Source organism: Miniopterus schreibersii (genome assembly GCF_964146895.1).
Source record: "Miniopterus schreibersii genome assembly, chromosome: 9".
NCBI classification, from domain to species: Eukaryota; Metazoa; Chordata; class Mammalia; order Chiroptera; family Miniopteridae; genus Miniopterus; species Miniopterus schreibersii.
The window spans coordinates 46,257,411-46,283,199 of NC_138118.1; the positions used below are offsets into that span (position 1 = coordinate 46,257,411).

Below are 25,789 nucleotides of genomic sequence, written 5' to 3' on the forward strand. Positions count from 1 at the left end.
CAGACATTTATTTCTCACAGTTCTGGAGGCTGGAAAGTGCAAGATCATGGTGCCGGACAATTCAGTGTCTGGTGAGGGTCTACTTCTTGGTTCCTAGATAGCAATTTTTCTCTGTAGCCTTACAAAGTGGGTTATAGTGAGTGATCTTACTGGGGCCTCTTTTATAAGGATACTATTCCCATTCATGAAGGCAGAACTCAAAATTATCTCCCAAAGGACCCATCTCTTAATAACATTATCTTGGGGGTTTTGGATTTCAACATATACATTTTTTTGGTGGGGGGCACAAACATTCAGATCACAGCAAAAAATATATTCCCACCTGAGAGCTTGGTTTCTACAGCAACTCACGTTTGCGTGCTCATCCCCCTGTTTTAAAGGGCTTCCCCTCATCTTAGGCTAGGTGTTCACATTGTCAGTGTCTGCGGGGCAGCAGAACCTACCCAAACACATGGATCTCATTCATTCATACGGTCCTCCATTTATTATGTAATAATATTATTTGATCATTTATTCAGTTAGTACTATAGGCACTCTGCTGGGAGCTGGGGTATAGGGGTTTAGTTCAATAACTAATTGTAAAATTAATTTAATTATAGTTATGATAATTGGTACTGTAAGTGTATGACAATAACCCAGCCTAATCTAAGGGTCAGGGACACTTCCTGAGGAAGTAGCATTTGAGATGAGCTGTAGTTGTTGTGCAGTTGTGGTACTCAGTTCCCTAACTCTTGACTAATCCTTTTCAAAAATGTGGAGGCTCTGATGACAGAAACTTGGAAATCACCTTTAGTGAGAGATGGTGCACATGCGTCTCCAAGGTCTCCCAAGGGGTTCATGGTAGCTGCTGCTCCTCATTCTCCCTGTCAGGTTATGAAGATGACACAGCAGGGCTGTTGCCTCTGCTGTCTGTTCCTGTGTAGAGGCTCAGTTTCCCATTACTGAATCCGAACGTCATCTGATTTCCCATCCATGCTCATTTGTCATCGGAAATAAAGCCTAAATAACAAATTTTTTTAAGGTAATTCATCATAGGCAAATATATTTTATCTTTCAATCAGTCATTATTTTGGGCGCACTCTACCACTGCTGCTTCCATTAATATGGATGATGATAGTTGAAAGAAAGAAGTCAGCACTACAAAACTACAGCAATCAAAAGAGTGTGGTACTAGCATAAGGACAGACATACACAGAAATAAGCCTATACTTTTATGGCCAATTGATTTTTGACAAGGATGCCAGGACCACTCAATAGGGGAAAGAATACTCTCTTCAACAATTGGTGCTGAGCGACTGGATTCTGCATACAAAAAATAAACAAAGTTGGACCCTACCTCACACCATATATAAAAATTAACTCAAAGTGGACCAATGATTTAAATATAAGAGCTAAAATGATAAAACAGAACAAAACACTGGGGGTAAATCTTCATGGCCTTGGATTTGGCAATGGATTCTTAGCTAGAACACCAAAAGCATGAGCAACAACAACAAAAATAGATAAATTAGACTTCATTAAAATTAAAAACTTGTATATCAGAGTATTACCAGGGAGATGGGGAGACAAGACCTCGGTTCTTGTCTTCTTGAGGGAAAGATTTCAATCAAGAGACAAAGTGTAGAGAAGAAAGCAAGAATTTATTGACTGCAGCAAAAATATATTTAAGACAATGGAACAAAGAAGGGCATAGAAGAAGGAACAGGAAAGCCTAGGCTGGGCTGCTTTGGGTACTGAGAAGTCAGAGAGAGAAGGGGGCCTTGGAAACAGGTTCAGGCGGCTAGCCCAGGACGAGCTGCTGCTGCCGCCCATTGCTCCCCTGGTTTCAAGTCTCATGGGGTCCCTTACACATTAGGGGACACATGCCTGTGGGTGAAGGAGAAAGGGAAGGGAATAGCACAGGCCTGCTCTTTGGAGGGAGAGCACCCTGGAACTGAGCTGCCTCTGCCCATTGCTCCTCTGGTTGCAAGTCTAGTGGGGTTCCTTCAGAAGGAAGAAGGGGGAAGGAGATTGCACTGGCATGCTCCCTTGGGTGGGGGGCACATTGGGACCTTCATTTTCAGTGGTTTTAAAGGCTGGGCATTTAGGGAAGGTACCAGGGGCCAGGGGCTGAGTATTCATCAACTTTATGCTGATGTACCAAAATGAGGTTTATTATCTTAACTTCATTTGTCCTTGGGTATGGTTGGCAAATAGCACTAATTGTATTTCTGTTATCTGTCTCCATGAATAGAGTGATTTAAGCTATCTACTCTCTGGCTGGGGAGGAGAAATGAAAACCATTTACTGTCAAATATCCTTGGTTTAGGGAAGATAGGATTTGCTAGGTGGCTGCAGACTGCTGTTAACTAACTTTTCTTAGTCCTCTTGTCTTGGAATTTTACTAGCTTTTACTATGCTATAATAATAGGATTTTATTATTTATTTATTATTTATTTATTAATTTTGTTTCTTTGTATCTATTTTGTTCATCAGTTTATTCTGTTCATTAGATTCCACATATGAGTGAGATCATGTGATACTTGTCGTTCTCTTACTGTTTTATTTCACTTAGCATAATACTCTCCAGTTCTGTCCATACTGTCCCAAATGGTACTAGATCCTTCTTTTTTACAACTGCATAGTACTCCATGGTGTAAATGTCCTACAGCTTTTTTATCCACTCATCTGATGGACACTTGGGCTGTTTCCAGATCTTAGCTATTGTAAATTGTGCTGCTATGAACATAGGAGTGCATATATTCTTTCTAACTGGTGTTTCTGGTTTCTTAGGATATATTCCTAGAAGTGGGATCACTGGGTCAAATGGAAGTTCCATTTTTAATTTTTTGAGGAAACTCCATATTGTTTTCCATAGTGGCCACACCAGTCTGCATTCCCACCAGCAGCGTACTAGGGTGCCCTTTTCTCCACATCCTTGTCAGCATTTGTAGTTTGTTGACTTGTTGATGGGAGCCATTCTGACAGGTGTGAAGTGATACCTCATTGTGGTTTTAATTTGCATCTCTCTGATGATTAGTGACTTTGAGCAATTTTTCATATGTCTCTTGGTCATCTGTATGTCCTTGTTGGAGAAGTGTCTATTTAGGTCCTTTGCCCATTTTTTAATTGGATTGTTTATCTTCTTTTTCTTAAGTTGTATGAGTTCCTTATATATTTTTGAAATTAATCGCTTATCAGATGTATCATTGGAAAATATGTTCTTTTATACAATGGGCTCCCTTTTCACCTTTTCATTTTGTTGATGATTTCTTTTGCTGTGCAGAAGCTTTTTATTTTGATGTAGTCCCACTTGTTTATTTTCTTCTTTGTTTCCCTTGCCCTAGGAGATGTATTAGCAAACATAATGCTATGAGAGATGTCTGAGATTTTGCTGCCTATGGTTTCTTCTGGATTTTTATGGTTTCATGACTTACATTTAATTCTTTTATCCATTTTGAGTTTATTCTTGTGTATGGTGTGAGCTGGTGGTCTAGTTTCATTTTTTTGCATGTACTGTCCAATTTTCCCAGCATCATTTATTGAAAAGACTGTCTTTATTCCATTGTATGCTCTTGTATCCTTTGTCAAATAGTAATTGAGAGTAAAGGCTTGGGTTGATTTCTGGGTTCTCTTTTCTGTTTGATTGATCTATATGCCTGTTCTTGTGCCAGTACCATGCTGTTTTGATTACAGTGGCTTTGTAGTGTAACTTGATATCTGGTATTGTGATCCCTCTAACTTTGTTCTTCTTTCTCAAGCATTCCATGGCTATTCCGGTTCTTTTTTGATTCCATATAAATTTTTGGAGTGTTTGTTCTACGTCTGTGAAATTTTGGAGTGTTTGTTGGTATTTTGATAGGAATTGCATTGAATTTATAGATTGCTTTGGGTAGTATGGCAAAAGATATTATTTAAAAACTTGACAATGGGAAAAATATTTTCAAGTTATGTATCTAAGGGTCTAGTATCCAGAATATATATGGAACTCTTACAACTCAACAACAAAAAGACAATCTAATTTCAAATAGGCAAATGACTTGAATAGACATTCCACCAAAAAAGATATACAAATGACTAAAACATGCTCACTATCAGTAATTAGGGAGATGAAAATAAAAATCACAATGAGATACTACTTCAAACCCATCAGGAAATTTAAAAAATGAAAAAGAAAAATATGGAAAACAAGTATCGGCAAAGATATAGAGAAATTGGAATCCCCATAGATTGCTGCTGGGAATGTAAAATGGTGCAGGCACCTTAGAAATCACCTTGGTGGTTCTTTAAAAAGTTAAACATAGAATTACCATATAACCCAGTAATTCCACTCCTAGATATATAACCAAAAGAAGTCAAAACTTGCACTCAAACAAATAGATGTACACGCACATTTATAGCAGCACCATATAAAGTACCCCAAAGATGGAAACAATCCAAATATTCATTAGCAGGTGAATGTATAAACAAATGTGGTATATCCATACAATAGAATATATTATTCAGCCATAAAAACAAGTAAGATAGATACATGCTACATAATGGATTAACCTCAAAAATATGCTAAGTGAAAGAAACTAGACATAAAAGGCCACATGTTATATAATTCCACCTATAGAAAATATTTAGAATAGGCAAATTCATAGAGACAGAACACAGGTTAATGTTTACCAGGGACTGGGAGAAGGCAAGAATGGGAAGCAACTGAATAGGTAAAGGATTTTCTTTTAGGGCAGTGATTTTCTACCGGTATGTTGCACAAATTTCTAAAACATACAATACCTGACTATTTAGTTAGGGCACTGACCTCTTTTCCCTTAGATTGTCAAATAAAAAAATGACAACAGCCAACACAACAATAGCCATCTGGTGTGAATGAATCAAAATTATACCTATTTTTTTCATCACATTGGCAAAAAATAGTTTTTGGTGTGCCATAGAATTTTAGTAATTAATTTATGTGTGCCATGAGATGAAAAAGGTTGAAAATTGCTGTTTTAGGGTGATACTATGTTTTGGAACTAGTTAGAGGTTGTGCTTGCACAAAATTATTAATGGTTAAATGGCTTAAGTGATTAATTTTATGTTATGTGAATTTTACCTCAGATAATTAATATGTTAGCTAGACTTGTGATGATCATTTCACAATATATACATGTAAAATATTAAATAGTAAAGAAAGAAATCAAGACTAGATTCTTTACCTCTATTCTGCCACATTTTGTTTGCCCTATTTTAAAAATAAAAAGTTTTAAAAAATTTTTAAATTGATTTTTAGAGAAGAGAGGAAGAGAAAGGGAGAGAGTGAGAGAAACATCAATGTGAGAATGACACATTAATTGGCTGCCCCCCACACTGGAGATTGAGGTGGAAACCAGGCATGTGCCCTGAACGGGAATTGAACCGGCAACCTTTTGCACGCAATGCCTAACCAACTGAGCCATAATGGCTAGCTCTGGTTTCCATTTTAAAACACAGTAGCAAAATCATGATATACCTTTGGTAATTACTACCAGAGGGTTTTATTAAATTTTATGCTAATGGGTTCTCCCATTATTTCTACCTACTCTGTACAATTCAGATTTCAGTCCAAGGCTTCAGGAACATTGCAAGCAGCTGCACTGGAATCATGCATCTGACCATCAATGATATGCCAACTCTGACAGACAGCTGTTTAAAAGTAAGTTGTTGGAAAGTACATTTTCTTCTCAGTCCTATTAGATGGGCACATTTTCTAGTGACTTGAACCGCTGAAAAATATGAATGGCCTTTTCATATTAGTTTTTTTTTTATATATATAGTAAGGAAATCATTTAAAATTTACCCCCACACACATTTAAACATTTGACTCCTTAAATACCCTAAGAAACTTTGTTTCACAGGTAGGATATTTTTGTTTCAGTGATATTATAGCCTAAGCATAAATTTTAAGTTTAGTTCTACATGTGAAGCTTCTAAATGTAGTGATTTTTTCAGCATTCTATTTTTCCATATTTTCCCATAGTTTCATAACATGATTTAATTCTGATTCCTCTGCATTATTCTAATGTAAATATGCTAAAATATATTGAAAAAAGTCCTGTTTTCTTTGAAAAAATGAAAATTTAATAGTTTATGTGTCTATTTCTGAAAATATTGAGAGAAAAAATGATCTCATTACTTTGCTAACCTTGTATTGTGGTTAATTTAACCATCTTTTTTCTTCTAAAGGCTTTAGTTGAAAAATGTCATCGTATTACATCAGTGGTTTTCATTGGTGCGCCACATATCTCCGATCTTGCTTTCAAAGCTCTTTCTGCTTGTAACCTCAGCAAGATACGATTTGAAGGTCTGTGATATTAAAAATGTGGTTCAACATTAACTTTTCCTCTTGTGGCAATTTAAATACTTGTCTTTTCTTCTGTTTTTTTGTGTTTGTTTTTAAACAGGAAATAAAAGGATTACTGATGCATGCTTCAAGTTTATAGACAAGCATTATCCAAACATTAGTCACATTTACATGGTGAACTGCAAGGGAATAACAGATGGTAGCCTCAAGTCACTCTCACCTTTGAAGCAACTTAGTGTGTTGAATTTGGCAAATTGTGTAAGGTAATGAATCATTTAGTAATATATTCAAGAAACATTGAAAATCTGGAATGTGCCAGCTCCCCTTAAATAGCTCGTTGGTAGTTGAGTAAACATGAAAGTCAGGAGTTCAAGTGGAGGTAAGTGTAGAGGCTGTGGTAACACAAAGGAGGGGCACCCAACCCCGACTGGTTATATAAGGTGCAGGGAGATTCTCAGGGAAAGCTCAGGATAAGTGGAAATTCGGGCCCTTCTAAGATTAAATGAATTCACAGAAACACTTATGGGCTATCTTTCCTAGCTAGTGTTCTCACAGCTAGTTCGATTATCAGGTCTTTTCCCAAATGGACTTTCGGACTTGCTTATGGGGAACCAGTCTTGGGTACTGGTTAGATTTTTCCGCTGTGTCAATTTGCTAACAGATGGACAGATGGTGAGTTCTTACTAAAACCCTTTCTTTATCTGGGCTACTGTTGGGCTTCTATCCCAGTATCCTCAGTTGGGCAAGGATCAAATTGTTACTGAAATCTCTTCACCAGTGAATATCTTAGCTTCTTGCCTATGTAAGTTTCTTGTAATATTATAGGGCCAAAGGATAACAAAATAGCATTTGATCCTATGAAGTTGGCTAATATTTGGGAAAACATAAGATGAGTCAGAGTAAGAAGCTAAGCTACACAAAATCTTAAGCCATGTTATCTATTAAGATGGGGAAGCACCATGTGTCTGGGAAGGAGGTAACATAGAATTCGAAATGGGAAAAACATGGATTAGGAAATTAGCCCCCCCCCCCCTCCCGTCAATGGGCAGCAACGAACTCAGGTGTCCTGCCAATAGCCATGTGAGTGAGCTTGGAAGCAGACCTTCCAGTCTCAGTCAAGGGGGATGAATTGGTCTCAGGTAGGTAGCACCCAGGCTTATGGAAGAAGTTAGCTCAATGCTTCTCTGTAGGAAAGCATCTTCTATTTAGGCCTTCAGATTCCCATAGATTAAGATCAAATAAATAGGTGTTCACAATTAGAGATCATCAAATGTACAAAGATATGAGTCACCATGAGGAGTCACCAGACACAGCAAAATATATTTGATCTTCAAATAATTCATATATTAGAATTATCAGATGTAGAATATTAAGTAACTATGCATGATATATTTGAAGAAATAAATAATGGAATCAGAAATACAAGCAGGCAACAAAATGTAAAAATAACTAGATTTATTTGTAGAAAAAAACAACTTTTAGAAATAAAAATATAATATAGTTATTGAAATAAAGAAACTCAGTGGATTGCTAATCAGAAGATTAGAATTCACTGAGCAGAGAAGTATGGAGCTGGAAGATAGCCACTCACATGACAGCAGAGGAAAAAAAAGATGAAAGAGTATAACATAGGATGAAAAGACAGAGAAGGCTTAGTATCAGAGTTTCAGATTAGATTTTTAAAATTCATTTACAAAAGATACACCTAAAACAATAAGCTTGAGAGTAAAAAAATATAAATTTTCTCAACCACACATTAATCCTTTAAAAATGGACTGTAGCCTAGTGGGCATGGCTCAGCAGTTGAGCATCGACCTAGGATCCAGGAGAGCAAGGTTCGATTCCCGGTCAGGGCACATGCCTGGGTTGTGGGCTCAATCCCCAGCAGAGGGCATGCAGGAGGCAGCTGATCAATGACTCTCTCATTGTTGATGTTTCTCTCTCTCTGCCTCTCCCTTCCACTCTCTGAGATCAACAAAAACATTTAAAAAAATGGACCAACTGTGAAGTTTTAAAGCAAGTTCCTACAACTTTTAAATTATTGGTATCAAACTATATCCTCTCACTACAATGCAATTAGGAATCAGAAACAAAAAGATACATTAAAATACATATATGATTTAAAGTAAAAATTCCAGGGCATCAGAATCACCTGAGGAGCTGAATAGCACTACATCCAGAGCCCTACCCCAGAGCTATTGAATCTGACTAGGGATACAACCCCAGCTTGTGTATTTAAAAAAACCACAACACAAAAAAAATAGATGCTTTTGCTGCACAGCCAGGTTTGAGACTAACTGCATTAACCAATTAACTTGGACAATTACCCAAATAATCCTTTTCTTTTCACCTTTGATTCCTCCTGGATTATAATATAGATTTATATATACATATAAGTACACATACATACCCATAATGCATACATACACATACATACATGTGTGTGTATCTGTTTTCAGGCTATCTTTTCTGTTCCACTCATTTATCTGTCTTCTACCTAATTTTGCATGGTATTTTATTTGTTAAATGGGGAAAATCCAAGTATAGACATAGGACTGCTATGAGGATCACATAATTAATGTAATGTGCTTAGAAAAGTGTCCGGCACATAATAAGCACTGAATAACTGTTATCTATTATTATAGTTATTATTATTGTTTTATAATGTTTTAATATCTAATAGGATGAGACTCTCATCAGTAGTCTTCTTTTAAATTAAATATTTTTGCCAGTTTATTCTTCTGAGTAAACTTTAGAATAATTTTGTCATATTTCAGAAAAAATTCTATTGAGATATTAATTGAAATTGTGTTACATATATAAATTAATTTTGGAAAAATATGTAGTTTTATAATACTTATATGATTTTATCTTTATCCAATAATTAGTTATTACGAATGTATTCAAATTTCCAAGTAGTTTATATCTAATTGTCATTGTATTCTTAATTTTTAGTTTTATGACCTCATGTACAAAATTATGACCTGCATAATTTCTGTCTTTTGGAATTAAGAGCTTTTTACTTAGGGCTAAGTGTACTGGGGAAGATGATGGTTGTCTTGTTTAGCATTTTAATATTATAAAATATTCTGTGGAACTTAAGTTACATTAATTATATTATTCAAATTTTTGTGTCCCTTTATGTTTGTCAAAAGCTGAGTTTACCACAAAATTGTATCTTAATTACATTCCTTTTGATTTCTAATTATTTTTGTTTTATTTTGTATTTATGCTATGTTATATGTTGCATAAAAGTTCATAACTAAAATTACCAAAAAAAAAAAAAATCAGACTGGTCTTAGATTTCTCCTCTGTAACAGAAAATATATTTATAATGGATATTTATATTATTTTTCTTTATATTTTTATATTATACATGCATTTGGTAATTCTGTTGTAGAGGAGAAAACAAGGCCAGTCTTGATTATATTTGATAACACACGCACATACAGACACACATACTTTTTTATCACTACATCATTATACCATTTCACTCTACACAGTTTCAAGGGCGGAATAATATGATCCCAAGATTCTATACCCAATCATATTATCTTTACTGGGGGTGGTACCTTTAATCAATAAATATTAACCTATTAATCTTATTAATACTGGGTCACTGGCACCCTCTTGTTGCCACCCTAAGCAGAAAGGGATAAAAAATAACTGAAATTTTAAAAAAGCACACAGCAAAACCCTGCCCCACTTGGCTCTCTAATCTTTCAGCAGGGCTGGCTTTCGGTGGACAGTGCTGTGCCCAGGCTCCTACCAGGCCAGATGTCAGAGATCCCCCTCACTGCTAGGCCCAGCCCAGGGGTGCGGATTTCCAGCCCGCAGCCATTGCACAGGTGTGGGGGGGTGCCTCCTCTTTGCTCGAGGTGGGGAGGATGGCACCTCTTTACCAGGGACCTGCTGTCTGCCAAAAGTTCTTTCGGAGAATAATCAGACCCTCAGATTCACTGCTGGGTGAACCACTCTGCGCCCTCGGCCGGTCCAGAGTTCTGCTGTGTGCTCTCCGCAGACACCGATGGGGCCAGCTTCCCGGCTGGTGTTGCAGCCAAGCCCTGGTGTTTGCCGGAGGTAGCGTGGCCTGAGTCTCCCAGGTGGGCCAAATCACCACCGATTCCCACTGTGCGGTGCAACACGGGCTCCCCTCCCCTTCTCTGTTGCTCTGCTTTGGGGATACCTGCGTGGGGCTGAGACCCACGCTCCCAGGGGGCGGGGCTGCACCGCTGCGCCCTCCCGCGGTCCTCCAGCTGCAGGATAGTTGGCTCCCCGCCCGCTTCTTCCGTCCCCTCTCTGCACTACCCGCTTCACAGTATTTCAGATCAGCTATTTTTCAGCTGGGTTTTCATTTCAGATGTTCAGTTTAGCCACAATTCCGGTCTGGTGCTGGGAGCGAGTGGACGGAACTTCCCTAGACTGCAGCCATCTCGCCTCTCTCCTGGAAATACTTTTTAAAAAGGAATTGGCGGTCCCCAAAAGGAGTTAGAAATAAAGGTCCCATTAGAAAACAGGGAACTAATGGGCCAAATAGACCTCCAACCATTTATAAAGCAGGATACACCCTTAGGGATGGTCATGACACACAGCTTTCTCTGATTAGGGAATGTGGGAAGACTGAGGTCAAGGTCTTCTTCCAGGTTTTCTCTGCTTCAGAAGGAAAGTATCCATAGGTCACTTATTGGGTTCCCAGTCCAACTAAATTGACCTTGTATTTAGTGGAAATTCCTCCAAGATTCTGGCAGTAGTGTGATTGTTAGTCTCATAGTTTTGGTCTTTTTATTTTGCAAGAAATTGCATCAGAGACTGCTTAACTTGATCACATTTTAACCCAAGGGAAAGAAACCTAAGGACTATCTGTTTTCTTAATAATTATAGTAATGCCACTTAAGTGAACAAATGAACAGGAATAGCATTTTTATTAAAACTTCTCCCATTACTATCATTTATACTTAAAAAAAATTTAAACCAAAAGCCATATAATCAAGTCTGGTTTTAAAATGTTGACAAAATACCAGTATAAAGATATTATCTTGCTATTTTGGAATATATGGGTGTAGTAACTACTAATTAAATAGCATTCTATATCTTAAATATAAAAAAATCACATGTAAAGCTTTTTTTACTCTTTCCTACAGAATTGGTGATGTGGGACTAAAGCAATTTCTTGATGGTCCTGCGAGCACAAGGATGAGAGAGCTAAATTTAAGTAACTGCATCCAACTGGGTGATGCCTCTATTATGAAACTATCAGACTGGTATGATAAAACAATAATACTTTACAGTGTATCATTAGTAATTGTATACTTGCTAATAGGAGAGATCAGAGATAGACCTTCAAAGTCATTTGGAAACCATCAGTGATGCCCAAAAGCTGGTCTAATACTCAATGAAATCAAAGAACAGACATTGGAGTCATATAGTAAACTAATCTTTTGATTGTATTTGAGATGTTTCTTGTTAATTTCATCTTAGAGAAAGTTTGAAATGGAGTCATTCATGAAGTTATGACTATCTAGGCATGAGTGACTTCCCTGTACTTTTCAAGGATATTATCTTGATGTAAACCTTTACTCAAGCATTTCCTAAGGGATGTTCTAGCTGTAGATTTATTCTTGATTCTCCTTACTTGTTAGAGGTCTTGTGTACACAAGGATCAAACCTAATTCCTGTAGCAAACTCATATGGAATAAGTAAGACATTTAACCTGGAACTTTTAGTGGTCATTTATCATGTGTTACTTACATGATATGTATATGATATATTTTTCTTATTGGAAGTTGCAATATGAAACGAAATAAGAGAAAGAATGTCTTATGTAATAATTCACCTCATTTTCATCCAACTTTGTAATGCCAAATTATTTTCCACTTTTAAACTTACTTTTTGTTGAGAAAAGTGAAATCCTTGCTTCAATACCATTTGCTTTCCCAGATAGTTTTATGTGAAGAAATTGTTACTGACAGTGTACTTAAAAACTAAAATTAATTTTTCATGCTGCTTTCTTTCAGCTGCCCTAACTTAAACTACTTGAATTTACGAAATTGTGAATATTTGACTGACTTAGGAATTGAATATATCGTAAACATCTTCTCCTTGATATCATTAGATCTCTCTGGAACAGATATCTCTAATGAGGTAAAAAAATGTTCAAAACAGTTCAATAACTTTTATTGTTTTCTGTAATATAATAATTTTCCATTTTATAAACAATGGAGAGAACAACAATTATTTTTATTTCTTAAATTATTAGGTTACAAAAGGCAAGTTTAGGAATATTGTTTCTGGAATAGTGATAGATGAGGTTACTTGTAAATCATGGTCTTGTTTCTCTGTTTAAAAAAATGGCAAAAAGCAGTATTGTGAGGAGAGTCCTGGCAGATCAGAGCGTTACATGACAGATCTGAAATTTGTTGCATAATAGAAGTTGATCAATGTGGAAATAATATATTTTAGATGGCTTATGTATATTTTTCTTGTGGATCACATATTCTATAAGGCTACCTGAGTGCCTTGAGATCTCAGTCTAGTTCAAAACTGAAGTCTAAAAATGGCCTCATCAAATTTACAAGAGAATACATTTTAAGGATCTCATTTCCGGCAAGCTGCTGATGCTACTCATTAGAGTTGAAACTAAGGTCACATCCATCCTGGCACTTCAGCACTGCCTCACTTACTATCAAATGGATGATAAATCTGGAGAGATTTGGCATGATGCTGAAAGACTTTAATGGGCTATAGTTAGATAACTAATGTACTAGCTTCTCTTGAAAATCAGGGCATTAAGAGGGATATAGGAAGACAACAGAGGGGAGGCTCTCCCCTCCATCTGCTTGCTAAATCCCCATTAATCCCTTAACTTCACCAAACGTCACCTGTCTGTGATGCCTTCTCTGAGAAGCCGTACCTTACAAGTACAGGAACTTCTCTATATGCATCTCTAGCCCCAGTGCATCCTTTAACATGACCTGTTTCTCACTGCATTACTGATGTCTATGTTATATGTCCATCCTTCCCCACCACTCAGTTGGCTCTTTTAGATGAAGTACTATGTCTGTTCATTGGTTTAGGTTCTTTCTTTTTTTGTTTAATGGTGAATTTAGATTCAGCCTCCATTCTGCTATATGGTCTCTTCTCCCCTTCCTTGGAATATCAAGTGGTGTGAGAGTGGGGGTGGGGAACAGTTATACATAGCTAATTCATTATGGTGGAGCCAAGTATTATCTTCTCAATGTTGACTTCTGTACAAGCTGGAATCCACTGAAATCTCTGAGGGCCCATTTAGTCTTTGGTTTCCTGTCTAGGTAGATCCTTATGTGTCCTCCTTGTCCCACATCAAGGCTCCTTCAATTCTCAGGCTCCCTTGTCATATGTGCCTTCCTCTGGTCTCCTCTAGGTCATGCTGGGCCATGGGGACTCTGTGAGGCTGTCTTAGGTCCATAGTCCTAGACATCTACTGGAGACATTTTCCTGCTCTCAGGGTGTATTTGCCCTCAGACCCGTGCCTCACCCATTTCTCACTCTGCTGCAGAGTGGCTGACTCATGTTAGCTAGATTACAGTTGGGTTTGGTGCTTATGAGGCACCTGTGAGCAACTGAAGGTGGGAAGAAGGAAGAGACCAGGATTTTCTTCCACCTTTTTTGCATCATCATTAGCAGCTACATTTCCTTTATGATCGCCTGTCTAGTCAGGCCTCCTGTGGTTCCAGCTTCCCTGGGTAACCCTGGCCCCTGGGCTCCAATAACACCATCTTTTCCCATTGTCCTTCCAGCACAGAGTCAGTAGTGGCTTCCTGCTGCTGCTAATCTCTAGGCTGTGTCATCATCCCTTTGACTTCTCCATTTCTCTACCACCTATGTAGCAATTCCTTGTCCCAATTAAATTTCCTCAGTCTTAAATAGAGTTGTTTCTGTTTTCCTCATTAGATCTTAGCTGATACATGATGAGCACAGGAAAACCCAGATGCCTTGTTGCTTTTCACAACCCTACCAGGGAAGGTGGCATTGGTCCCCATTTACTTAGAACCCCGATTCTATCAGGAGATTTCTACTTTTTCTCCAGCTGAGTCCAGGGAAGTCAAGAGTAGATCTATGAGGGTCCTCCAGCATGTCATTCCTCTGCTTCCCTCTGATTCTCCCTTCCCCTCTTTTTCCCTCCCTTCCTTTCCTCTCCCTCCCCCTTCTCCCTTATCTTCTCCTTCCACCTTTGCTCTTTTCCCCTCCTCTCTTCTTTGCTTGTCATCTTTGCTCTTGGCATAGATTCCATATCTAATCTGTGGGTGGAAAAAATGTTCCAACTGATTGCATGGTTTTAAAAAATGTTATGCCCCAAGTCTTTCAGGGTTTGGGATTTGAAGCTTAAAGGCCATAAAAGTTTAAAGAGAAAGGTTTTTTTTTTTCCTCCTGTGTTCTGTAAAAATCCTTCCTTGACACATACAAATAGAATGCCCAGCTGTTGTATGAAGGGTCACAGGGTAACAATAAGTTGAGGGCCAAAGCACATTATAAAATACATTAAAGTATAATGCCGCCACAGAGCTCATCACAAGCCTTGTTGAATGAAGGGAGTGTGGATTAAATGCTCTTAGTTTTTAGCTTTTGTGAAAAACTCCATTTTTGTTTTCAAAGACAATATATTAAAATTTTATCTACTGAGGACGATTTAAAACTTAAAAATATAGCCTCAAGTCCCATTCACTGCTTTCATTTTCTTGTAAAGAATATTCACAATCTGAGAGAGCAGTGAAGGCATATCTGTGGGGAGGAGTGCTAATTTTTTTCTGCTAAGAGATTGAAAAGTGAGTCTTCTGAAGGTTATTGTTTTTTCCCTCCAAATCAATAAAACTCTTATCTAAAAGGAGTCAAATGATTGACAATACAGTACCACAACAGCTGTGGAAGCTAACTTCTAACAGTCAAATTAAAATAAATCAGCCCAGATGTCAACTTGGGCAGCTGAACACTAAGTCTGGATTGTAGGTCTGATGAAATGTAAATGCGGCTACAGACTTAACATTTGAGAGTTAAACTCTGGAGTGCTGCAGATATTTACCAGAGACCAAATGTGACCAGTTGTGCCTTTTGAAAAAAAAAAAAAGTTTCTTATGTTTTCTAATAATTACGTTCACTCTCAATTCTTTTCAATGAGGTTTTAGTTACATCACACTAATTTAGTTAACAAATATTTATTTTGTGCTCAGTGCTGGGGATGCTAGAATGAACAAAACGTGGCCCCTCTTCTTAGCACTTGCTTTCTAGTGGAAAGGCATGGAACAAATGGTGACAAAGTGTGATGGATGTGGGAAACAAAGAGAAGGGAAACAATGGCTCAGAGACTCAAGGAAGACCTGACCTTTTCCAAGAGAAGGAGAATGGGTGTGGGATGAACCAACAAAATAGTCTGAACCAACATACAGAGGTTTAAAATATGGTGGCATGAAAGAAATCTGCAGATTTAGGTATAGCTTGATTGTGAGGAGAGTGCTGAGAGATGATGCTTGAGAGGTAGGCAGGGGCCAGCTCATGACGGGCCAAGAAGCCACATTGAGGAATTTTGTCTCTGCCCTTTTGGCAATAAAAGAATATTCAGTGTTGTCAATTAGATATGGTCAGATTGACATTTTTAAAAAATCACTCTGTTTGCTGGAGGGACATAGGGATAATAAGTGAAATAGTGACTGATTATGAAGCAGAAATCAGGTGAAAAGTTATGAGGGTCTGCTTTAGAGCTAGAGCCTGGAGATGGCTGGAGCAAAGTCGGCAGATTTGAGAGACATTTAGAAGGAAGAATCAACAGGAGATAGAAATAGACTGAGTACTGGGGTAAAGACGAGTGGGAGGGAAGCAAGGATGATGCCAGAGTTTTGGCTTAAGCATCTGTATAAATGGTGGTGTCCCTTACTAACCTGTGTGCCTTCCATAGTGAGAGGAGCAGAAAATAAGCAGGGACATCATTGCAATTCACTCCTCAGAGGGACAAGAGCTTTTAGGTTTGCAAAGGGTGAAGGGGTGTTGCATTCTGAAAACCATGGAAACTTATGACGTTAATTAGCAAAGGCAAAAATATAGATATTTAGAAATTTAGAAAGATTTTAATTGAGGGAGCTAATTTAAGTAGGGAAAGCAAAAAGAACACAGTTATTTCAAACTGTATACACTTGTTATAATAATTTTATTTCCCTCAGTCATTCCTTTGTAGAAAATTGTGACTAATGTGTCATCCACGAACAAAAGTTAAGAAATTATCTAATAAGCACATTTTAGAGAAAGGAAATATGTCAATTTTCCTCTTCTGATATAAAGAGGACAGGGCTTATAAGTGAGGGAAATAGATTACTAATGTGATGGTTTTAAAAGTATCTTTAAAAATTCATTTATATGGGAAAATGTTTTCCACCAGTCAGGAGAATTATCATTTACCAAAGACCAAAAGGTCCACAATTAGGGCAGTTCAATCTGTTGCATAAGTTGCCTTAGTCACCACCATATTTGTTGTTTAAAGGGAAAATCAGTCAGAGCAATGTTCCAGATGGTGTACTTAGACAATGGTTTAAGAAGATTTTCATTTGCTTGATTTTCAAAAATTTTCACTGTGAGTACTAGCTTGAGCACCCATTACATAAGCAATCTCCTGTAGTCCCCTCACTAGGATGTGAGATCCATGAAGACTGAGACTTTGTTTTATTCACTATGGTTTCCCAGAACCCTGGGGAGTAGTAGATAAACATTCATTGAATAAAAGAGCAAATGCTGAGCTGTAGATTACCAAATGTGAATAAGACCTGTTCTCTACGGCCCAGTTGGGAAGGGTAAGTATGGATAATTTAAATATGTTGTGGCAGGTGTTATGACAGAAGAAGCAGAGGAAAGGATATCTGAACTCAGCCAGCACAACATAGAAGCATGAAAATGCATACTTGTTATATACCATGAAAAGGAGGTGTGACTGAGGGAAGTTCATGCTATGCTCAGGAGGTTGGCCTTGAACCAATAAATGTGAAGCTGCAATTGATTGGTAGGGTAGTCACAGTGATAGTCAGCCTCCTATTTTATATAGATTATTTGGTTGTTCTCTAGTGGATAGATTAGAGAGGAGAAAGACTAGAGGAAGGGAGACCAGTGGGAAGTATTTTAGTAGCTAAAAAAAGAGATGATGGGTTCTTGAACTAGGTCAGAAGCCAGAACTAGCATGGGAAGGACATGTTCAAGAATACATGGGAGGTAAAACTGAAATAATCTGGTGATTGATTTGTTGTGGAAGATGAAGACCTAGGGGACGGGGCATTGAAGAATAAGAATGATTCCAAAAACATGACTTCTGGTGGATGGAGGTCGTTTCTCAAAACAGATAATGTAAGAAAGATAAAAGGTTTTGAGGGAAAGGTGACTTCATTTTATTAGACTTAGTGAGAGCTGTGTGGAGTATTCAGGCCAAAGGCTTGGAGAGAGACCCTGAAGGGAGATTTAGATATGGCAGTCAGCATGGAGGTGTGAATGTGGTCCAGATCCTCAAAAAAGGGGAGGGTGAGAAGAAATGAGCACTCAAAGAACACAACAGAATATCAATATTTAAGGAGAGGGAAGAAGATGATGAATCTATGAAGGATACTAAAGAAAGAAGGTGAAAAAGGTTGTAAGAGAACCCGGTGAGTGTAGTCCTGTGTGAAGTGTTGTGGGAATAACCAACAGTGTCTAACAGAACAGAGAAATTAAATCAGGGAAAGACCAAAATTTGAAAGAACATTTACCATTAATTAAACAGATCCCTGCCTTACCCCTCTGCTAACATCTCATGCCCTTGCTCACTTCATTCCCTTTCCTCCAGCTCCACTGCCATCTTTTAGTTCTTCAAACAAGCCAAATTCTTTCCTATTGAACCACCTTTCTACACATTGTACCCTTTGTCTAAGACACTTGTCCTTTCAACGTTTTTTAAAACTTTATTGTTGACACTATTCCAAATGGCCCCATTCCACCCCCTCATACCTCTACCCGCCTCCACTGAGCTCCCACACCCCCCTTCCCTTAGGCCATTGCCACACTGTTGTCTCTGTTGGTTTTGCATATCCCTTCACCTTCTTTCATCCAGTTCCTCCCACCCCCTCCACTCTGACAGCTGTCAGTCGGTTCCATGTACGCATGTTTCTGGTTCCATTTGTTAGGCTGTTTATTTTGCTCATTAGATTCCACATATAAGTGAGATCATATGGTTGTCTTTCTCTGATTGACTTATTTCACTTAGCATAATAATCTCCAGGTTCCTCTGTGCCGTCCCAAAATGTAAGATTTCCTTCTTTTTATTTTTACGGCCGCATAGCATTCCATTCTGTAAATGCACCACAGCTTTTTTATCCACTCATCTACTGATGGGCACTTGGGCTGTTTCCAGATCTTAACTAATGGAAATAATGCTGCTATGAACGCTATGAACATAGGGGTGTATATACACTCTCTGATTGGTGTTTTGGGATTCTTAGAGGATATATTCCCAGAAGGGGGATCACTGGGTCAAAAGGCAGTTCCATTTTTAATTTTTTGAGGAAAATGCATAGTTTTCCACAGTGGCTGTACCAGTCTTCATTCCCATCAACAGTGCACTAGGATCCCTTTTCTCCACATCCTTGTGAGCAGTTGTTTGTTGATTTATTGATAATGGCCATTCTGGCAGGTGTGAGGTGGTATCTTTAATTTACATCTCTCTGATGATTAGTGACTTTGAGCATTTTAACATATGTCTATTGGCCTGCTGTGGTCTTTTGCCCATTTTTAAATTGGATTGTTTGTTTTCCTGGTGTTGAGTTTCATAATTTCTTTATATATTTTGGAACTTAAGCCCTTATTGGATTTATCACTGGCAAATATGTTCTCCTATACGGTGGGTTCCCTTTTCATTTTGTTTATGGTTTCTTTTGCTTTGCAGGAGCTTTTTAGTTTGATGTAGTCTTATTTGTTATTTTTTTCCCTTTGTTTCTTTTGCCCTAAGAGATGTTTTGGCAAAAATTGTTAAGTGAGATGTCTGAGATTTTACTACCTATGTTTTCTCCTAGGATTTCTATGGTTTCACAACTTATATTTAATTATTTTATCCATTTTGAGTTTATTCTTGTGCATGGTATAAATTGTTGGTGTAGTTTCATTTTTTTGCATGTACCTGTCCAGTTTTCCCAACACTATTTATTAAACAGACTGTCTTTACTCCATTGTATACTCTTGCCTCCTTTGTCAAATATTAATTGACCATAAAGAGGTGGGTTGATTTCTGGGCTTTCTATTCTTATCCAGTGATCTATATGTCTGTTCTTATGCCAGTACCCATGCTATTTGAATTATAATGGCCTTATAATATAGTTTGACTTCAAGTATTGTGATACCTCTCACTTTGTTGTTCTTTCTCAAGATTGTTGAGGCTATTCGAGGTCTTTCTTGGTTCCATATAAAGTTTTGGAACCTTTGTTCTAAATCTGTGAAATATGATGTTGGCATTTTAATAGAAATTGTGTCAAATCTATAGATTGCCTTGGGTAGTATGGACGTTTTCATGGTATTAATTATTCCAGTCCATGAACATGGTATATGCTCCTACTTATTTGTATCTTCTCCAATTTCTTTCTTCAATGTCCTAGTTTTCCAAGTACAGGCCTTTTACCTCCTTGGTTAAATTTATTTCTTGGTGCCATATTTTGTTGTCGTTGTTGCAGTAGTAAATGGGATTGTTTTCTTAGTTTCTCTTTCTGATAGTTCATTATTGGTATACAGAAATGCCACTGTTTCTGAATATTAATTTTGTATCCTGCCACCTTGCTGAATTTGTTTATTAGATCTAGTAGCTTTTTGGTTGAGTCTTTAGGATTTTTATGTACATATTATGTCATCTGCAAATAGTGACATTTTTTACTTCCTCCGTTCCAATTTGGATGCCTTTTATTTCTTCTCTTCCTGTCTGATTGCTCTGGCTACTTGTCCTTCCATTCTTCATGTGCCTGAGTAAGTAGATGCTGAACAAGTAATCAGTGATGATCATGGCAATAGCTAAAGCCCCTTGACTTAAAGTAATGGTGCCTTTTAATTTTTTTTTTTGACATAATTTTACCTATAATATACATTTTCCATGCTGTCCTAATTATCAGCAAATCACACTTCTCAATCTATGTCACTTCAAGGCAATATCAATAGGTTTTACTTTATTGATGCATTTTTTCTTTAAGAAAACATAAATCACATGTGACACCAATGTCTCTGTTGTTTTCTAAATAAGTAAGCATTCTTTAGTTCCCAGGGTACTGTAATCTCATGTCTGCCACATTACAGCACAGTTCCCTAGAAGGGTGTTATCTATTTAGATGACCTCACAGTAATAATGGCTCTTGAATTATTAAAGCACACAAATTATTTTCAAATTGAATTGCAAAAAAAATAATCCTAATTGAATATTGGCTCATGATATCCATGTTAATTTTAATTGTATACGTTATAAGGTCATCTAGTTTCAGATATTTCTAGCCAAAAAAATCTTTGACTAAAGAAGCCAATGTAGGAACTTTAACAATCATTGGTGTAGTCTAAATATTTCTTATATCTGTTTCTCTTCCTCCTTTCCATCCTTGATGCCACTGCCATAGCTCAAGCACTATTTCTTCTTACTAACCTCTCTTGACTTAAATATCACCGTCCTCAAATCTACGCTCCACTCTGCTGCAGTGTGACCTTCCAGCATGCAAATCTGAGCCTATGATTTCCTTCCTCAGATTTCTTCAGGAGTCCCACACTGATTACAGTATAAAGTCTAAACAATCTAGTGTAAAGGACCAACTCTTCCTGAGGTGGCCCCTGCCTACCTTTACAGCCTCACTTCCAGCCGATTCCCACCTTTCATCTTCAGCTCCAGAGACACAGGAATGACTCTCTTATATAGCTCCTCAACTTGTGATACTCTCCTTACCTTCCCATCTCTGCAAGTTATTCCCTATGTCTGAAACACCCTCTCCCCTTATCCCTCAAGTTTTAGCTGTGTGAAGCTCTGCTGGAATTCCTGGGCAGGTTTAGGATTTCCCTGTCTCTTATTTCCACTGTACTTTATAATGCCTTCACTAAAGCAATCAGCTCATTATATTTTAACATTTGTTCCAAGCCTGTCTCCCTATAGCACTATATGCTTCTTGAGGGCAGAGGCTGGATCATCCCATCTTTGGGATGCTTAGTATAATGCCTAGAATTTAAGATCAATATAAAATATTTGAGCAGTGAGTGAGTGAGTGAGTGAATGAATGGATGTGGTACCATTTACTTCCTCTCAACCAAGCAGGGCTTCTTTAAATTCCACATTTTCTCAGCAAAGCTCTGAGCTAGAGAGGGAGTGCTTACAGCTGCATGTCTTAATCTGATGATACACTTTCAAGAGACCACCCATCTGCATGGAACACACACATAAAGCCTGAGGTTCAGTGAAGCAAGACCTCTAAAGCAGGAAACATATGAAATCACTTGGGATTTAAAAAATAGAAAGAATGGGAGTTAAAAGGAAGCAGGCTAACTAAGAGACAAATAGATTTGCACATAACAAGCAGTCTGCCCTACTCTACTTTTTTCAGATGAAACTGGACTTCTTAGTCCTTTCCAGGCCCCTCTCCCCAGCCAGTGGCCTCATATGAATCTGCTGGTCACATAACTAGCAATCGTGGTTTCCCTCATGGAGATTATAGTCAGTTGTCTCCTGTTTCCAGCAAAATGCCTACCAAAAATATTGCAAAAAGAAGTGACTAACTTAAGCTTTTGTCACTTCCCTCAAGGAATTCTTTGGTGGCATAACCCTCCTCTCAACCTCCATCAGGTAGGAGGCAAATGGTCTCAAGGCAAGTTGCTCTATTTCCAGATTAACAGAGATGCTGGTTTCCCTCTATAAACATGTAAAGGATCTATTTCTGTGTCTTGACCAGTCTGCTTTCCTTTAGGCTGTAGGTCAATAAATTTGGTCAAAGAGGTTGATACATTTTAAAAATAAATATGATTACAGAATTCATACTAACAAATAAGTAGAAATAAACCAAAATGAGAAGAAAAGGTAAGTTATTTTTATAAAATTGTAATCGCTAACCAGAGTATTAATGGGAAAATCACTTGCGAGGTTAAGATACATTTTTAAGGACATTGTACAAGATAGTGTTATCAGTTATTTTAGAAAGGGAATGTGTTAAGTGAGATAAAACATATTTCCAAGCAGAAGTTTTGTTCTTTATTCATAAAATAACATGGTAGGCAGCACCAAACAGAGCAAATCTTTCGGAAAGAAACATGAAATATAAACACTGATTCACAATTACAAAGGGAAATAGATTCCAACCAAGAATCCTGAGAATATGCCAGCAAGATAAGACTGGATCTATTAAAAACAGCTAATTTTATAGACTACTTATTCATTCACAAATATTTATTCATTGTCAACTGAGTGTCAAACACTGTGGTAGGTTCTGGGAGTACTAGATTTAAAGCCATAGTACTGGTCTCAAGGTACAGTCTAGTGCCAAAACAACAATAGTAACAGCACTACATGGTTACAGATTACTAAAAGCATCAGTTCAGAGTGTGGTTTACATCCTGGCTGGTGCCAGCATACTATGCGACCTTGGGCAAGTTACCTAACCTCTCTGTGCCTCTGTTTCCTTCTCTTTGGAACAGTGATTATAATATTACTTTCCTCAGTGTTGTGAGGATTAAATAAGATAATGAATGTAAACTACTTAACGTAGTGCCTGGCACATGTAAGCATGCAGTACATCTTAGCAATAATTAACTCCAATTATGAAATAATGAGGCATATTTGCTATAATACAGATTTGTGCATCTTGGCACAGATTCTGCATCTTGGCAGAACAGAGGAGTTGGAAAGTGAATGCTGTGTCTCTGTTGTCTCTGTGGAGAAGTCGGGTGAGGCTTTTCAGCTTTTGAGGTGCAGCCGAAAGCTTTAGTAGGTTATTTGTGAGGTAAATAACAGGATATTCTCAGTGGACGAAGCAGGTGGGAAGGTATGGAGTCATGAGAGAGTTGTGTGTTGGCTATCCACAGGTGACTTTATATTGTCACAGGATGGCCCAAGAAGATAAGGGATACATCAGGAGGTGAAGCTGGAGAACATGGTAGAGGGAAGAATGTAAATGGCCTTAGATGTCACACAGAGCATTCAGACTACATGCTATATGCAGTGGGAGCCACTGGAGAACTCTGTGTAGGACTCATAGATTTGTGCACTGAAACAGCAGGAAGGAAGATCTATGTAAGAAAGAGTGAGCTACTGCAATGACAGCTAGAAATAATAAGGTTTTGATAGTAGTGGCAGAAGGGACATGTATGAGAGATATTTAGGAAGTAGTATAGATAAGGCTTGGTGATTGATTGGCAAGATATGGGGAACAAAGGGGAGAGGAAGAGACATAGACAATGCCCAGTTTTTATTTGGTCAATTGTGGACATAATGGTGTCATTAACCAGGAAAAGAACCTAAGAGAAGGATTAGGACTTGGAGCAAAGATGCTGAATTCCATTTTAAAAAATATATATTGTTGCTATTTCTTCTTTTTCTTTTTTTAAAATGTTTTTATTGATTTTTAGAGAGAGAGGAAGGGAGAGGGATAGAGAAATAGAAACATCTGATGAGAGAGAAATGTTACCGATCGGCTGCCTCCAACATGCCCCCTATTGGGGATCTAGCCAGCAACATGGGCATGTGCCCTGACCAGGATAGAAATGGTGACCTCTGGTTCATGGGTCAAAGCTCAACTACTGAACCACACTGGCTGCACCTGAATTCCACTTTAGATATGTTTAATTCCAGTACCAGAACACATCTCTGTGCACTATGGGACCCTTTGGGCCTGGGTGACAAAAAGAAGACACCCATTTGACTTTCGGAATCTCCATTTTCGTTTCGTTTTGTTCCTCAGTATGTCTGGCAAGGAATGATAGGAATTAGGTATATTCCCATTCAAGCAGTACTGAAAGCAGAAAATTGGCACAAGGATTTAACACCCCACTCCCAATTCTATCTCCTGTATCACTTACATCCCATTTCACTCTTGAAAAATGCAGGAAGAAAGGAGGTTTCTTATGTTTGCTGTCAGGGACCTTTTGTTCTTTTTAGATTTCCCATGACCTAACTCCCCAATAATTACATCAGAGTTTTCAGCCATCCTGGACTCCTGGGTATTCCACTCCATGTTATTTCATGGAATGTATTTTCTAATATCCTGTATTAAAATATCAAATATCCTAAGTTGTATAGGTTACATTTTTGGGTTTCCCAGCAAGGGAAGCACAGACCCCTTAAAGAGGGTCATAAAAGTTGCAAAATGCAGAGGAAGGAGCAATGTACTTAAATCAATAAAAATTCCATCATGAGCCATTCACTTTTAACCAGGCTCCTTACTGAAACTAGCAGAAAGACTAGAAAAGAACCCATTAAAACTGTGGCTTCCAGTTTGAATACTAGTCCTCTGAAAGCAACAGTGCTCAGTTTGAGGTGCTTATGGCATATTCAGGTGTCTAATTTTCAGTTAGGAAACAAGATCTGTAGCTCAGGAGAGAGATTTTGGCTAGATTTAAGAGATGGTTGAAGTGGAGGAAGCCATGGTTGAGAGACAGAAGGAGAAGAGAGGTCAAGTTCAAAGCTCTAAGGAACAATAGCACTTATTAGGTGAATTTGAAAGATGAACACAAAAAGGAAACTGAAATGAACATGCAGAGAAGTAGGTGAGGAAAGAATTCAGAGTGATGTCATGGGAACCAAGGGACGTGGTTTTTCAAAAAGCAGGAGATTGTCAGCAAGATCCAACTTCACAGATGGATCAAGTAATTTGAAGTTAGAGGAGTTTCTAGGAATTTCTGTAAAAAACAATTGTTCATCTGTGTATAATATTTACCATGTTAACATTCATAGCTTAGTATTTTGCTTCAATATTTCTGTTTTTGTGCTAATATAGTTGTTTGAAACAGACAGTAAACTGCCCAGAATTGTTTTGGGTCTATGTAAAGGAATTAAACAAGATGTCAATATTTTACATAATTCTTTGTTGATATACAAAAACACTTAATGGACTCATGTATTTTTTTTTGCAAGTTATTTAAAATTATTTTTTACAAACATTGAAAAATTTCATTCGTTATTCATTCTTTTTTTTTAACTTTATTTTTATTGTTGACGCTATTACAGATGTCCCCATTTCTACCACCCCTTTGTCTACCTCCACCTAGCCTCCACACCCCCTTCCCTCTGGCCATCACCACACTGTTGTCTGTGTCTCGGTTTTACATAAATTTTCTTGGGCTAATCCCTTCACCTTCTTTCATCCAGTTGCCCCCACCCCACTCCACTCTGACAGATGTCAGGCAGTTCCTTGTATCCATGCCTCTGTTTCTATTTTTTTCATCAGTTTATTTTGTTCATTAGGTTCCGATATCAATGAGATCATATGGTAGTTGTCTTTCTCTGAC

The 25,789-nt window shown here is 37.8% G+C and overlaps 1 protein-coding gene across 1 annotated transcript in view; it reads left to right on the top strand.

Annotated features, from left to right (window-relative positions):
* The window catches only part of FBXL13 (F-box and leucine rich repeat protein 13), a 255,419-nt gene that overhangs the window by 182,677 nt on the left and 46,953 nt on the right, over positions 1 to 25,789 (top strand). The window contains exons 13-17 of the mRNA XM_081147178.1: positions 5,561 to 5,659; positions 6,190 to 6,307; positions 6,408 to 6,570; positions 11,449 to 11,568; positions 12,322 to 12,448. Of these exons, the coding sequence (XP_081003304.1) occupies positions 5,561 to 5,659; positions 6,190 to 6,307; positions 6,408 to 6,570; positions 11,449 to 11,568; positions 12,322 to 12,448 (627 nt within the window). The remainder of the gene's footprint in view (positions 1 to 5,560; positions 5,660 to 6,189; positions 6,308 to 6,407; positions 6,571 to 11,448; positions 11,569 to 12,321; positions 12,449 to 25,789) is intronic.